At 45.4% G+C, this 15,824-nt stretch overlaps 1 protein-coding gene across 1 annotated transcript in view; it reads left to right on the top strand.

Moving 5' to 3' along the window:
* The first annotated feature begins 1,607 nt into the window (after positions 1–1,607).
* The window catches only part of MFNG (MFNG O-fucosylpeptide 3-beta-N-acetylglucosaminyltransferase), a 31,090-nt gene continuing 16,873 nt past the window's right edge, over positions 1,608–15,824 (top strand). Inside the window, exons 1-4 of the mRNA XM_081879513.1 lie at positions 1,608–2,696; positions 7,603–7,651; positions 14,680–14,782; positions 15,515–15,668. Coding sequence (XP_081735639.1) covers positions 2,235–2,696; positions 7,603–7,651; positions 14,680–14,782; positions 15,515–15,668 — 768 coding nt within the window. The 5' untranslated portion in view covers positions 1,608–2,234. The remainder of the gene's footprint in view (positions 2,697–7,602; positions 7,652–14,679; positions 14,783–15,514; positions 15,669–15,824) is intronic.

Here is a 15,824-nt window from a genome sequence, read left to right as displayed (position 1 = left end):
AGCTCCCTTGGCCAATAAAGTGAGATGAGCGCCCCAGAGTCGGCCACGATTGGACCTAACGGTCAGTGATCCCTTTACCTTTACCTTTAGTAGCATCTATTCTCAAACCAAGAATTGTGCTCTGACCCCAGCATCCCCTTCCATCGCTATTGCACACTGTAGAAGACTAAAACAAAAACTAAATACCTTACAGCTAGTTTGCTACATTTCAAGAGGAAAGTTTGCTACCTTGACTCTTGTTTGTAAGAATTAAGCCGTAATTCTTCCCCTAGATGTTTTTAATGTATGCCTAAGCATGGAAGCGCAGTAAGGGGGAGAGACAGGCATTTGCAAAGATTATCATACAGCTGTTCTTGCCAGCGGTAGCAGTGGCTGCATACATACCGTGTATTTAATTTGGAAATTGCTTAATTGTTTAAATTGGTTGTGAACTTTTTGATGTTTTTTATTGTTTATGACTACTTTTGTTATGTTTGTAAATATGTACTTTTTCATGTTGAAACCTGCCTTGTGCATGGTTTTAACTATGAAAATGTGGCATGCAAAAAAAATATGTATGTATGTATGTATTTAAAGCATATCACTTTTTCCAATGAATCCTGGGAATGGTTGTTTACACCTCACAGAGCTACAGTTCCCAGCACCCTTAAACTACAGGTCCCAGGATTTTCTGAGGGAAAGCCATGTACTCAAAATGTGCCTTATAAGTACAATGTGCAGTGCCGGATTTATGTATAAGCTAAACAAGCTATAGCTTGGGGCCCCACTCTCTTGGGCCCCACCAAAAAATTAAAGGTGAAAAAACTGGATGTACATTTCCAAAATATAAGATAAACAAATAAAATAAAACCTACCTACAGTGGCGTAGCGTGGGGGGTGCAGGGGGGGGCCGGCCGCACCGGGCGCAACATCTGGGGGTTAGGGTTAGGGGGCGCAAATCCATGGGTTAGGGGGCACAAATTACTTGCCTTCCCCCGGGTGCTGACAACCCACGCTACGCCACTGCCTACCTACAGCAACAGTGTTTTGTGTTGTGTTGGCTCCTATTATGTAAGTAATGGGCCCCGCCTGCTAGCCTGCTCCCTAAAATATCGCATATAAAGGGCCCTATTACCTTCAGTAGCTTAGGGCCTCATCAAACCCATATCCTGCCCTGACAATGTGCACCCATTGTGTTGCTGCCCCTTAATATTTGAGATGTACCAGGAATTATTCGTGGTAAACTAACATATTCTGGTTTCTGTCCTCTCAAACAAACTCAGCCCAGCTCTGTAATGCAAAGAGCAAAGGAATTGCTCCTTTTTACCTCCTTAATTGCCTGCAACCCACAGGTTATCAGGTGTGAAGGGAAACTAATTTCCACCAGGTGATCTTTGCTTGCGCACCCTTATTTACTAGTGAGCCGGCCTGAGAAATCAATGTTTGCGATATGCGTGCCATTTCCTTTACTGAGAAGATAAATTCTCCATTGGGAAGGGGGTGCTTTTCACTGCCTGACAAAGCCGGTCAAAAGGGCAGCAGCTGGGAGGGCAGGCAGGCGGCTGTTCAGAGGGGAAGATTTCCCCGGAGACACGCGGGACCTGCCTAGCCGTGAACCCATAAAAGGGACTGGGCGGAATTTGCCTCCTTGCAGCCAAAAAATGGAGCTGGGAGAGGGAGGCAGCAGACAGCTGGTGGGACTGGAGAAAGGCAGTTTCCTTTTGCAGCCCTGGCTTTAGCCTGTAATTGCTGGGAGACAAAAAGGAGGCGATCAAAAAATGAAAAACCTGCCTTGCTTTTTAGGTTAGAAGCTCTGTGTTCTAGCTGGGAAAGAGAGGCTGTTATTTGGGAATCTTCGCTATGGAAAAGTGGGCACTTTCTTCCCTGCCCTTGGGATGGGTATTTGTCCATGGAGTCTTGACTTGACAGCTGAATCTCATCCTGTGTGACTTCAGATGGGAACCAGGGTCATGCCATTTTGGTTACCTAGGCTCAGGTGACAGGGTCCTCCTCTTAGCTCCTACCTAAAAGCCTCTGTCACCTGCCCTCTTTGATATCTGGAAAATCAGGTCTCCCATGCCTCTGCCCTCCAGGCTTCCTCATCCCCTGGGGTGTGAGTGGGGGAGAAAAGAGTTAGGCAGACCTCTTTGGTAATTTCTGCTTTCCTGAAGAGCCACACAACCCCACTCACTGTCCCCTTCCTCTTGCATTCCTGGGGTATTTATTAGACAGGATTTGGCCTATCTCCTTGATCTATGCCGTTCTCAACTTTGTGGGAAAGCACACAGGCTAGAGCAGGATTTGCACTTCAAGCTTTGAACCTCGCCCATCTCCTTGCTGCGGGATCGAAAGCCATGCACCGGCGTCTCCTCCAGGCCTCCTCTGGAGTTGTGCTCTTTCTTGTGAGCATGGTGCTCCTTTCCACGAGGCGTTCCGGCATCCAGGAAGCGGTCGACAACCAGAGACTTTCAGGAGGGATATCTGGCAGATGGGCATGGAGGGAGATGATGCTGGCGGGTGTGGCAGACTGGAGAAACAGGAGGGAGACTGAGCAAGGAAAACAACTCAAGGGCCACGATGACGGTATGGCACATTCTGCTGCTGGGAAAGGCCTCTTGCTGGAAGAGCTTTTCATTGCTGTCAAGACAACCCAGAAGTTCCACCAGTCCAGGATGGGATTGCTGCTGGAGACCTGGATCTCTCAGGTTAAAGGACAGGTTGGTATGAGGGTGAGAGGGAGGGTTGAATGGACCGCTGACACCAGAATGCCTAAGGGAAGAACCTGTGTGTGATTCTCATATGCACTCATGCGCACGCATTGCCTAGAACCAAACGATGCCTTAAGCCAGGATTGGTCATTTGGAAGCCTCAGGGCTGGAATCGTCCCCAGATGTGATTTGATTTAGCCCCAAGCCCTGGTGTTGCCTGCTTTTAATCAAAGCATAGTAAAAAAGAAAAATAAGAAACGTGCCTGCTGTTGCACTTACAAAAAAGAGTATGTTTTTACAACGAAGCTGCCTTATACCAGATTCTAGTCTTTCCACCGTTCATTATGCTGATGGCCATCTGTCTCATTCATCATTTTATTTTACCCAAGAAAAGTAACATCAGTGTGTCTCTCGGAGAACTTCAAAGCAAGCCGAGGGAGCAAGCCGCATAGATTTGGAGGAGACTGATAATGGGGGAGGGAGGGATGCAGAGCAGAGCCAAATCCTGAGTCCTGAATCGAATCAGGCTGGTTTGGATCAACCCAGGATTCTGCCATATTGGGTTGAGGTAGCCCCTGGTCACTCTGGGTTGGATCAGGTCCAGCTGAAGCAATCTGGGGCTGTCAAAAGGGGTGCAGGATCTGGTGGTAGCAAGGGGGGGGGGAGGAGATATATAGGGTTTTAATCCTTAATTAGACACTGTGCAAGGTGCTCAGATTGGTTCAGAGTCTGCTGCTGAGTTGAGTTGGTCTTAGGTTGGATTGGTGCCTCTTCAAAGTGCCCAACCGAGCCCTGAATTGGATCGGGGAGAGGCATGCACAGCCCAACTGTTCTAACTATGCTTCCTTTGTGTGGGAAAGATTGTCCCTGCACTAGCTCCCCAATGCCTCTCAGGGCTTTTAAAGCTGCCTTAGGAACACTGGCCTTCCAAAACACTTGTTTATGAGCTTCTCCACATGTTAAAGGTAAATGGGCAAAACATATTTGGCGAGGCAGATTTCATACTTTTTTTCACTCATGAGGAAGGTGGAATTGGTTGACTCTGAGGCAGACAAAGGATTGCATTCGTGTAATGTGTGAAACATACATTTATGTATGAGAATATACTGTGCTTTTTTTCTAAAAAAAAAAGTTTAGGGGTACTCTCATTTTCCTACTCATACTGAAATACTGCTCCTCAATGAGGCCAAACTTAGATTCGCAAAATGTTTAGGGGTATGCATACGCCTGCGACCCACCCAGAAAAAAATCACTGAGTACAGTATATATCTCTCTCACACACATAAAAAAAGTTAAAGGACCCCAGACAGTTAAGTACAGTCTCGAATGACTCTGGGGTTGGGGCGTTCATCTCGCTTTATTGGCCGAGGGAGCCGACGTTTGTCCGCAGACAGTTTTTCTGGGTCATGTAGCCAGCATGACTAAGCCGCTTCTAGCGAATCCAGAGAAGCGCACGGAAATGCCATTTACCTTCCCGCCGGAGCGGTACCTATTTATCTACTTGCACTTTGACGTGCTTTTGAACTGCTAGGTTGGCAGGAACTGGGACCAAGCAACGGGAGCTCACCCCGTTGCAGGGATTCGAACCATTGACCTTCTGATCAGCAAGCCCTAGGCTCAGTGGTTTAGACCACAGCACCACCCGCGTCCCTCTCTCACACATACACAAAGCAAAATGTTGAGGATCTTGCAAAATGTACGCAGATAGTTTGCCATTACACCAGCACCGAATGCTTTTTCAGGGGCGGACAGTTCTGGTTGACATATCATTTAGAAATTCACATCTCCAATTGGTGATTTAAGGAGCGAATGTGCCATATTCAGCCCTGCTATATTCCCAGCAAACGTGTTTTTTCTCCCCTCCCTCGTATTTTTTGTTGTGGTTGCTTCGTCCCCCTGGTTCCTTTTCTTTATCGCTGTCCCTCAGCTCCTTCATTCTTCCAGAGACAAGAGGCTCACAATAAAACCCAGGCTGGATTTGTGAAAAGGCCTCGCCACCGCCAGGCCCAGGGGAGGCCCACGTGCCTGGGCGACTGTCTGAATGACTTTGCCCATATTTCAGTACATAATGCAAGTACACTGTTTAACCAGCCTGCAGGCAGCTGGTGGGGAGATTGTTTAAGGCTTGTGTCTCTCTCTTTCAGTCCCCTTGGCTTCTTGAAAGCCCATTTTCCGCTTGAGAGGAGGTATTCTTTGCTGGACGCGATCCCCACTCTGCCCTTGGGATGGAAGTACATGCCACATGATGTTGTCGAGAGGGCCTGGGAGGGACTGCGGGGAAGAGGAGGAGGAGGAGAGTAGGGAAAACAGCAGAGAGCTTATAGGTCTTTTACACACAAACAGATGTTCTTTTCTGAATTCAACTTTCCTTTCACTACAAAGCTTCTGTTTAATCTGCTGTCAGATATCTTGCAAACATCACAGCAGGATTCTCGGGGGACAAACCTGAGCTATTCAATGGTCACCCCTTGGGCTCATGAGTTATTTAGGGATGCTGGATCAGACCAGGTTCTCCAGCCCCAGGCTGGTGACTAAAAGCTCAGTGTGAGCTGGCTCAGCACAATGAAACCTATATATCGAAAGCATCTGTTCTACAAAAATGACTCATACCTAAATCAGATATTATTGGGGTTCCAGAGCCCTAGCAGAACCCCCTGGTGCTACAGTAGGCGCTTACACATTGCGCCCCCCAAAAGGAAATACACCCCCTCTCCAAAAAAGGTCAAAAGAGAACACACATTTGCAAATACAAAACAAAAACCCACACATGCAAATTTATATCCATAGATAAAAATCTAGAAAAACTATAAGTTAAATAGACCAGGGATTACTGCTATGGGTATGTGCATGCCTGTTTGGTTTGCTGTATAGGTTCTAACTCTTTCCCCCCTCATATATTTTTTACTGAATTTTAATAAGGACAAACAGGTGACAGAAAAAAAGAAATGAAGGGAAAAATAAATACAGATAAGTTGTCACAATTGCCAATAAAGAAATACAGGAAGAAGTCAGTGCAATAATAAAACGTACCGAAAGGAAAAAGATGCGTAGTTTATAATTGCAATGAGTTCTGCAGTTTAAATCAAAACAATTAGAAATTTTAATTCAAAAAAGATGATAAAACGTATTCCATCAAAACACCCGCATAGACCTGTGGTATCTGACACTCCTTGTGCTTGTATATAAAATAAAATTAGACCAAATGGCAAAGCTGCGATCTTGAACACTTGGGAACCCTGGACACCCTTCCAAGAAGGGTGATTTGCCAAGTCTTGGAATAGCAATAGTCTAGATTACTGAGATCAAAAGTTCTGCAAAATTTGGCAGTTGTGACTCTGGCTGCTGTCAAATGATGCAAAATCAGTTCCTTGTTATTCAGGTCTTGATCCGAATCTGCAAACAGATTCAAAAGAGAAGACAAGGGGCGGGGTGAGTTTTGTCCAGTTATCAATGGATTCTCAGAAAATACTTCCACCCAGAAGCCTTTTACCTTGAGGCAGTACCATCACACATGTAAGTAGGTTCCAATACTTTGGCACCCCATCTAGCATAAGGGGGGAAGGCATCTATGTGGGGCCTTGAACCAGAGCATTTTCCAGCCTTCTTCTATCTGCACTCCACAGGTGCTAACTCCTACTCTCCCCTGTGGTGGTTCTTTAGGTTTAAACTGGACTTGAACTGGATCGCCCTCCAAAAAGAGAGCTCATTCAAATAGAGGACGATCCTCTGACAGCCTTTCAAACAGAGGACTGACCTCAGTAAAGTAGGACACATGGCCACACTAACAGAGGCTGGTGCCTGCCCTGGACAAACGTCATGCTGATCTGGGGCACTGTGGAAAATTGAAAATGGCTGCCCACAACTACTGCCAGAAGAACATGCATCCGAGGAAGTGCCCGAGAAGACACTTTACTGAAATCCCTTTTCATAACTGACGCTGGCCATGATCTATCTATGTTGTATTTGTTTTAAAAGCAATTTCTCAGTAGGTGCGGTAAAGGTAAAGGGACGCCTGACCATTAGGTCCAGTCGTGGCCGACTCTGGGGTTGCAGTGCTCATCTCGCTTTATTGTTTGAGGAAGCCGGCATACAGCTTCCGGGTCATGTGGCCAGCATGACTAAGCCGCTTCTGGCGAACCACAGCAGTGCACGGAAACGCCATTTACTTTGACATGCTTTCGAACTGCTAGCTTGGCAGGAGCAGGGATCGAGCAACGGGAGCTCACCCCGTCGCAGGGATTCAAACCGCCAACCTTCTGATCGGCAAGTCCTAGGCTCTGTGGTTTAACCCACAGTGCCAATCGCAACCCTTTAATGGGTGAGGTACTCAACACCAAAACACTTGCTGGGGTGGGGGTGGGGTGAATGCCATTCTACAAAGACGTTAATGACCTTTTCCACTGAATGATCAACACCCTCTCAAAACTGCAGCATGCAGGGTCCTTTGGGAAACACTAGCTTCAGATCCATCTGAATTTTTTTCAGCACAGAACAAACAAGCATTCAAAGACCGGATTTCAAAAGATTATCAGCTAATCAATTTATCAGCAAAGGGGAGAGTGAATTAATCTCTCTCTCTCTCTCTCTCTCTCTCTCTCTCTCTCTCTCTCTCTCTCTGCAAAGAAGCTGGGTCAAATACCTACTTTCCATCATCATATAGCACTTTAAAAAATATCAGAACTTGTTACAACCTCTATTTTGCCGCATCTCTGTGAGATGGGGGCATTATTATTCCATTTGTACAGATAAAACACTTTCTGAGTGTTCAAAGCATTTTACATTCATTACTTCAGTAATAATCTCATATGACGCATAGCCACGGTGGAGAGAGTTATGTGGCTTGTCACTGGATGGCAGGTATGGAACTCAGCACATTTTAGGCACTGGAATAACCCTTCTCTCTTCTTTTCCTCAGACATATGTCTTCACTGATAAAGAAGATGATGAGCTACGGGAAAAACTGGGTAATCCGGCCTTTAGTGTTGCGCAAGATCTGGAAACTGACTTCTGTAAACTGTGTGTCAGGAGCGCTTGGGTAATAGCATCCTTACACGGCTGACCATGGGAAAGGGTTATAGCTCAGCCACAGGGCACATGCCTTGCATGCAGAATTCCCAGGTTCAATCTTGCATCTCTGAATGAGGTCTGGGGAAAACATTTGGTGTGTGTGTGTGTGTGTTGTGGTTGCTCCTCCCCTTATTTCTGGGTTGAATCAAATGATTTATTTTCTGGTATTGTGCGTATATGCGGTTGTGTGTGAGGCGATCGCGTGAAAGTGGGGGAGGGGACGCCTATACTGTAATAGATGGGATAACTCAGTCTTGGACTTAGGGCTCATACAGACATCTCCTTGTCCCGTGCTGCCTAGACATGGGCCTGAGTGGTTCTGCCTTTGTCCCGCTGCCCCTTCCTGGAAAACTCACTCTTTAATGCTAAATCAGAACAAACAGCAATGAATGGAAAACCCGATTGTTATTTGTTCTGATTCAGCCCTAAACTGCAGGTTTTCTCTGGGAAAAGTGGCACGGCAAAAGGAAAACTGCTTGGACCCATGCATTCTAAGCATAGGAGAAGCAAAAATGTGGAGAAGCCCTAAGACTGGGGAGACCCAGGTTCAAGTCCCTGCTCAGCCACAGAACTCACTAGGACACCTGATGAGGGGCAGTCAGTTTGACTGTCTGTTGGACTATGCTCAATCTTCTTCTTCTTCTTCTTCTTCTTCTTCTTCTTCTTCTTTTGTTTGTATACCACCCTTCATCCAAAGATCACAAGGCAGCTCACAACATAAAATAATAATTATTATTATATACAAATCAATATAACTGAGTCTATTCTGGATCTATTCTGGGTATGACTTAAGGCTGTCTGTTCCAAGTCTGGTGTAAAGATAAAGAACCCTGAGAATGAAGAGCCATATCAACCATCAGACCTGGAGAACAGACAGAGCAGGCACACAGGTAACCTGGACATAGTCTTCTCCACTTTGGTGAGGTGTGCTGAGTTTCTATTTAAAGTATACTACTTATTTCTAAATTTGCATGTATACATATCTGCACATTTAATGCAAATTGACTCCTCTTCTACCTCCCCATGTGTTTCCTCTTTATTGGTGATGCAGAAATCTCCACCCCAGGTTTACTTCTGTGTAGACATGTGTAGACTTGCTCTGGCATTGCCAGTTCCAATCCAAATCTGCTTAATCGACAAGGTCCTCAAGGTCAAATACTGCTATGCTTGGCTCTTCAGCTATCAAGTAATTAGTAATTTCATTTACCGCAGCTTGTGCAGTTCTCCAGAAACACTGAATTAATGGGCAGAGCCAAAAAATATGACATAAAATCTGCAGGTATCGAACTGCAGCACCAGCTAACAATCTGTGTTTGGTAAATACAACAAACAGAGCGATCCAAACCCCCAATCTATCCAGTGGAAGAAGTTTAGAGGAGTTGGAGTGGAGGTATCTCTCTATACCCTGCCCTGACTTGACTCTGCTAACCTCCACCAATGGCAGGGAAGCCCCAGCAGTGACGAACAGCTCAGTGAACCACCCAAATGGCAAATAAGTGGAAGCTACCATCAGTGGTATCTCTGCTACCAGTAGCATTTCAGGGGAAGGGCTGGACTGGGTCTATAAAGGATCTACTGGTCCTACTGCTGTCATGTGTTGACAGCATGCCAGATCTGGGCCTTCTCTTATTTCTTTCTTATTAATAGCTTTTAAATACAAAAAAACAGCATGGATCATACAGGTTTTGATAGAAAGGAACTAAGGAAAACTGGGTAAGCACAGGGTTATTTACGGATGATATAGAAGTGTGTAGCTTGTATACGAAATCCATCTATAAGCAAGACAAAAATACATAGATTGACCTAGACAGGAAGAAAAATCATAGATAAGCAGGAAGAGAAGTTACACATAATTTCAAATAAACTCCAAGTATTTTGGTACATAGTTTTTGAGGATCATGCAACATATAATTTAAAAATGGCCACAAAGAGTTGCAAAATCTGGATTGCCCTCGCCTCATTGTACTTTCAAATTTTATGTTAATTTTTCAGAAACTGCAATAAAGTTTTTTAATATATATATTGCATGTCTAAGTTTAGATTCTTTGCATCCTTCGAGTTCTGAGATATGGTGAAACTCGCAGCCCACCAACATAAAAATGATCAAGTCCTTTGGATGAAGTTTCTTAGCCCAGTCAGTAAAAACCAGACAATTAATATCAATTTGGATTGTGCAGCACATCAGCTTGTGCTGTCAGGCTCATTGCACATTAACACCACTATTCAATTCCCTACCCACAACTTGGCAATACGATCTACCGATTATGGAAGATCTGGGCCATTTTGCTGCACCAGCCTGAGAGTTGGTGGAGCAAAGAGCCATTTTCCTGCCCCACTTCCCCCGCCCATCTGTTGTGAGTAGTGGGGCAGTGGATGTTGTGGTGGCTGTGCTGTGATGCCCTGTCTCTATTGGCCAGGGCTTTGGATTACTCTGTGTGATGTTAAGGTGTACCACTGCTATTGGGTGGGATTCACCAAATGAGTCCTGCCATCAGATGCCACGTGCAAGGATTTCTACTGGAGCAAGAGGGTCCTGCTCTCCTCCCATGCCCCAGGCCCCCCAAACTGGGGTAAAGAGAACCCCAAGAAGAGCACACAGGAGGAGGGGAATGAAGATCATTCCGTCTGGCAAGCTGAAATAAAATCAGAAGACGGCGACCTTGAATTCCCCCCGAAGAGATTTTTTTTTTTTAAGGGTGATATTCAACGTTAGTCCTACTCAGAGTATACTCACTGAAGTTAATGGACATGAGTATTGTAGGTTCATTAATTGCACTTGGTCCCCTCTGAATAGGGCTTAGCTGAATACCACTCATAGATTTTAAACTGTCAGATCACAATATTGGAAGCACAGCGTTTATTATTATTTTTGTACCATAAATCCATTGTAGTTGCTCTTTTGTTGCCGCCATTTTCTCTGCAGATGAGGCTTCTGTTAAGGAGGTCCTAACTCATTTCCCCAGCTCTCAGAACCTCAATATCATGTTGCTGAGAAAATGAGATCCTTTCCCTGACTAGCGCTATCATTGCTAATGTGATTACTATGCAGAAGGTAATTGGCAACTCTTGTCAGCACCCCCTTGGGTAGTGCCTGGGAGGAGAATAATGACCAACAACGAACCAATGCCATTATCTGACTTTGCTTGATGAGCACTCCCTCGCCTGGTTTTGCTTATCAATAATTTGACTAGGTGTTCAACAATGAAATGTGGGAGTTTTTTTGGGTTTTTTTTTACGAAGTTAATACAACTTGGAACTACTGATTCTACTTTGCTCTGTGCTTTCTAGCTAGTGAAACAGGAAGGAAGGAAGGATGGAAGGATGTCCCGATGTCCCTTCACTTTACAATTCCAGCTCAGGCATGCTCAGCCAGTGCCTGCAAGCTGCTGTGCAGAGCTGCCTTTGCAGCTCCTACTTAGGGGTGCAATTGGCAGGACATCCGATAAACTACAGTATTGGGGAAAGCTGTTGCCCAAATGCATTGTGGGTCTGATATCTTGGGCAAGGGTAAACAAGCTTCACTGGAAGTACTACAAATAGCTTTGTTTTGTTTTTTAACTCTAGAACTATCCACAGCACTCCTGCAGAGAGCAGAAGAGACCTGTATCTTCTACGAAATCAAGAGGTGGTAAAGGGAGTGATTCAGTCTTGGTGCACAACTAGGGGATTATGGGCAGATCTGTCGGGACAACACATGGCAATATTCAACACATGTAGAGCAGGGTGGGGGATCTGTGGCCTTCCAGAAGTTGGTAGATTACAAGTCTTATCTGCTCTGACCTTTGTTGTCTGGAGCCGATGGGAACTGCAGTTCAACAGTATCCAGAAGGCCACAGTTTCTGCACCCCTGCTGCATTTATTTATTATTATTTATTTCAATAATTTATATACTGCTTTATGCAGTATTTTTGATGTGTTGTACAATGAAGTCACAAAGGATGAAATCAGTAAAATTAACCACACAATCAGAAAAGTTTACTTAAAATGCCTGCTGAAAAAAAGAAAAGTTTTCACCAGGCAGCTTAAGTTTAGTAGCGAGGCAAGCCTGCTCAATCTCAGTCGGGAGGGAAGTCCACAGAGTTGGGCCCATGATGCTCAAGGCATGGTTGCTGGTCATTGTGAACTGTGCCACTGACTGGTGGATGACCACTAACAGCAACTCTGCTCACGACCTCCATGATCAGGCAGGGACATTAGGAATCTTGCAGTCCAGTCTCACTGGACCCAAATTCTTAAGGGCCTTGCAAATTAAGAACCTTGAAATTGGACTCGTACCATATGGGCAGCAAGTGCACGCTTTTAATTGCCAGAGGTATTTGCTGGTGGTAGTCTGTCCTCTCACAAGGAGTCTAGCTCCAGCATTTTGCACTGGTTGGAGCTTCCAGACCAGCCCCAAGTGTAGCCCCATAAAGAGCATACTGTAGTAATAAAGTCTTCACATTCCCAATGCATGAATTAGGATCCCTGTCCAAGAATGGCTGTAGTTTCTGTACTAGTCATAGCTGGTAAAAGGCACTGCTAGTCAGGCTCTGAGCTTCCGGTGACAAAGATGCATCCAGTAGACTCCTAAACTATGAATCTTTTATTTCAAAGGGAGTCCAACCCCACACAGAGCAGGTAACTGGGCAATGTCTGTCTTACCCTGTATCTCAACTTAAAAGGTAAAGGTAAAGGTACCCCTACCCATCAGGGCCAGTCGTGTCCGACTCTAGGGTTGTGTGCTCATCTCGCTCAAGAGGCCGTGAGCCTGCGCCATCCAAAGACACTTCTGGGTCACGTGGCCAGCATGACTAAGCTTCATCTGGCGAGCCAGCACCAGCACCGCACATGGAAATGCTGTTTACCTTCCCGCTAGAAAGCAGTCCCTATTTATCTACTTGCACTTAGGGGTGCTTTCGAACTGCTAGGTGGGCAGGAGCTGGGACCGAATGATGGGAGCTCACCCCGCCGTGGGGATTCGAACCGCTGACCTTTCGATCGGCAGGTCCTAGGCTCTGTGGTATAACCCACAGTGCCACCCGCTTCCCCGCATCTCAACTTATGGGGTGTCTAATTCAAGATATACCAGCATTCTTACTTCTCATTGAACATGGTTGTATCTAGTTTTATTATTTGGTGCAGCAGCTAAGAAAATGAATTTGAAAAGGTGATTCACTTGAGTAAGCTAAGTCAAGCGTAATCACTAAGAGTCTTTATTAAGGATTTATTTTAGCAATGGCTTTTACATTAAATGAGAATTGGGAAGCTCAATTGGTCATGGTTTTTTGCCTTCCAGACATTTTACTTTTTTAAAAAAGCTACCATTTGCAATGGCCTGTGGCTTCAAGCAATAAACACTGACTGAGTTTCTGACTGCCTCTCACTAAAATGGTGACTCTTTGGAGCCAGCAGACTTAAGACAGTCATTGCAGCAAGCCTTCCTCTGTTCACTGTGTACTCATGCTTATTTAAAACCATGGTGAGCTTTCCTCTCATCTAGGCTCTTCCCACCCCACTCTCTAAATCATGGGTTGCTAACATGGCTAGCACCATGGGAGCACATTTGCCCACAGAAGCCTTCCCTGGCCCCCGCAGGATCTTGCCCCTGAGCCGCCCTCTGCTGAAATGAGGTTTGAAAGAAGTCTTTGGTTGCGCACACACGTGTGTGCATTGTTGTAGTGCATGTGCAGCTTCAGTGCATGTTTGGTGCAACAGTTTCTCTCATTTGCTAATGTGCCCAAAGGCCTGAAAATGTAGGGGAGCCCATCTGGATTATCACAATGTGCCCTAAATGGGGCTGCCCTCGAAGATGGCTCAGAAACTTCAGCTAGTCCAAAATGGAGCAACCAGATTACTGACTGGGATTCCCTTTAGAATTCCTATACCACTTGTTTTAAAACAGCTTCATTGGTTGCCAGTTCATTCTGGGGGTGCAACTGAAGGTGCTCATGTTAGTATTTAAAGCCCCAAGACCCCAAATATCTGAAATAACACCTCCTTCTCTACAAACACTCTTAGGTGTTGAGAGACTGGCAGAGGCAGCCAACTTGGAAGTACTCTGTGGGGAGCGGGGCAGGGGAAGAAAGGGCATTCTCTGTGGCAGCCCCTAAGTTGTAGAACTTCCTCCCCATAGAGGTGTCTCTGTCACCTTCACTATACAGTGGTACCTCGGGTTAAGTACTTAATTCGTTCTGGAGGTCCGTTCTTAACCTGAAACTGTTCTTAACCTGAAGCACCACTTTAGCTAATGGGGCCTCCTCCTTCCGCCACATCACCGGAGCACGATTTCTGTTCTCATCCTGAAGCAAAGTTCTCAACCTGAAGCACTATTTCTGGGTTAGCGGAGTCTGTAACCTGAAGTGTATGTAACCTGAAGCGTATGTAACCTGAGGTACCACTGTACAGTTTTCAATGAATGTTGAAGATGCACCTCTTTATCCTGGCCTTTGATGCTTGAGATGTATACTCTTAGGACCCACCCTATTCTTGTGGCTGTGGTTTCTTTTAAACTGTCTTTAACGTTTCATTTTAAATTGTTGTGATGTGCCCTGGGACCTTAGGGTGAAACGTGGGTTAATGAAAATAATATACAAACTGGCTTATTCTGTTTATATCATCCCCACAATGACCCTGTGAGGTAGATAGCTGAGAGAAAGTGACGGGCTGAATGTCACCCAGGGACCTTTCATGGCTGAGTGGGGATTTGAACCCAGGTCTCCTTCAGTTCTCTTCCGGCACTCTGGTCACTATGCTGAACTTCTGCAGAGCATTGCTGTGGTACGGAAGACTTGGAGATGAACTGCACAAAAATGCCCTTTGCACTGGGGAAAGGTCTCCTATCTTTGCCTTCTTGAGGGTATAAGCTTGTCTGTGTTTGAAGTTGCTTTAAATAAATCAAAATAGGTCCAGGAACCCATCCAGAAAGCGTTTCTCCTTTTCCCATTAGGTGACCGCGTGATCATCACAAACTGCTCTGCAGAGTACAGCCATCCAGCACTTTCTTGCAAAATGGCGGCGGAGTTTGATGCCTTTTTGGTTAGCGGCCTAAGGTGAGCAAATGTACTTGAGTTGGGAGATGTGACATGGGATGGAGTCCATTTCTGTCCAAGTTTAGTGAGATTATTTATTCACTTATGAATGTTGTCAATAAAAGTAAACATAGTTGGCTTTTTGTGGTCTAGTTATCCAAAGCTCCATTCAAACTGTAGTTTGCCTCTGCAAAATTGTCCTAGGAGGGAGCCACTAATTGGAGCCATCTGAGATCACTCAGGAAATGCAAACGGCATTTAGCATAGGTAGCATAAGGAGTCAGCTCCCTCTGATCAACATGCACTACAGAGCAATTGTCTGCTTGCTCCAGGTGGTGAATGCCAAGGTTAGTAAATTAAACTGTGTACAACAATGACTCAGTGACAGAAGTGCAGTTATACCAACCATGAATCAAGTGGCGCCTAGATTTAACTGGTGGGATAGATGCCAAAAAACTGTTCAACAGCTAACTATGACAGGGCAGTCTGGTCCATTAGGGCAAATGGGACACCACCCAAGCAACTTAGTCTGCGCTCAGCACCAACTGCTTGTCTTCTTTCTTACAATTTGTGTGAGTGTGTGCTTGCACGCCAGTGCATCTTATTGGCTGTGGCTCCACTCACTGTTGTTCTCCCTGCCTTCCACCCTACCAGTCCCAAAAGGCAGCAACCGCCATTGTTATGGAATCAAGTTGAAATTATATTCTCCTCTTGAATCTACAGGCTGTGCATTTATTTCTCCTCCTTCTCCAGCTGGTTTTGCCACCTTGATGATGACAACTACCTGAACCCACAAGCTCTGCTCAAGCTCTTGTCTTCTTATTCTCCGGACCAAGATGTGTATATTGGGAAGCCCAGCTTGAACAGGCCAATTCGTGCCTCAGAACCTTCGCCTAACAATCAGACAGTAAGTCCAACCCCTTTACTTCAGGAGTAAACAGCAGGTTGGCTGGGAATTCTAAGGGCAGCTAGGTGAGCTTCTGCACCCCAAACAATAACAACATCTGGACAATTGCTTTGAGGAGAGAGAAGAATGTATACCAGGCTGATCTCAGGAGCAAAT

Source organism: Podarcis erhardii (genome assembly GCF_964252035.2).
Source record: "Podarcis erhardii genome assembly, chromosome: 10".
NCBI classification, from domain to species: domain Eukaryota; kingdom Metazoa; phylum Chordata; class Lepidosauria; order Squamata; family Lacertidae; genus Podarcis; species Podarcis erhardii.
This window is presented reverse-complemented; position numbering and strand designations above follow the sequence as displayed.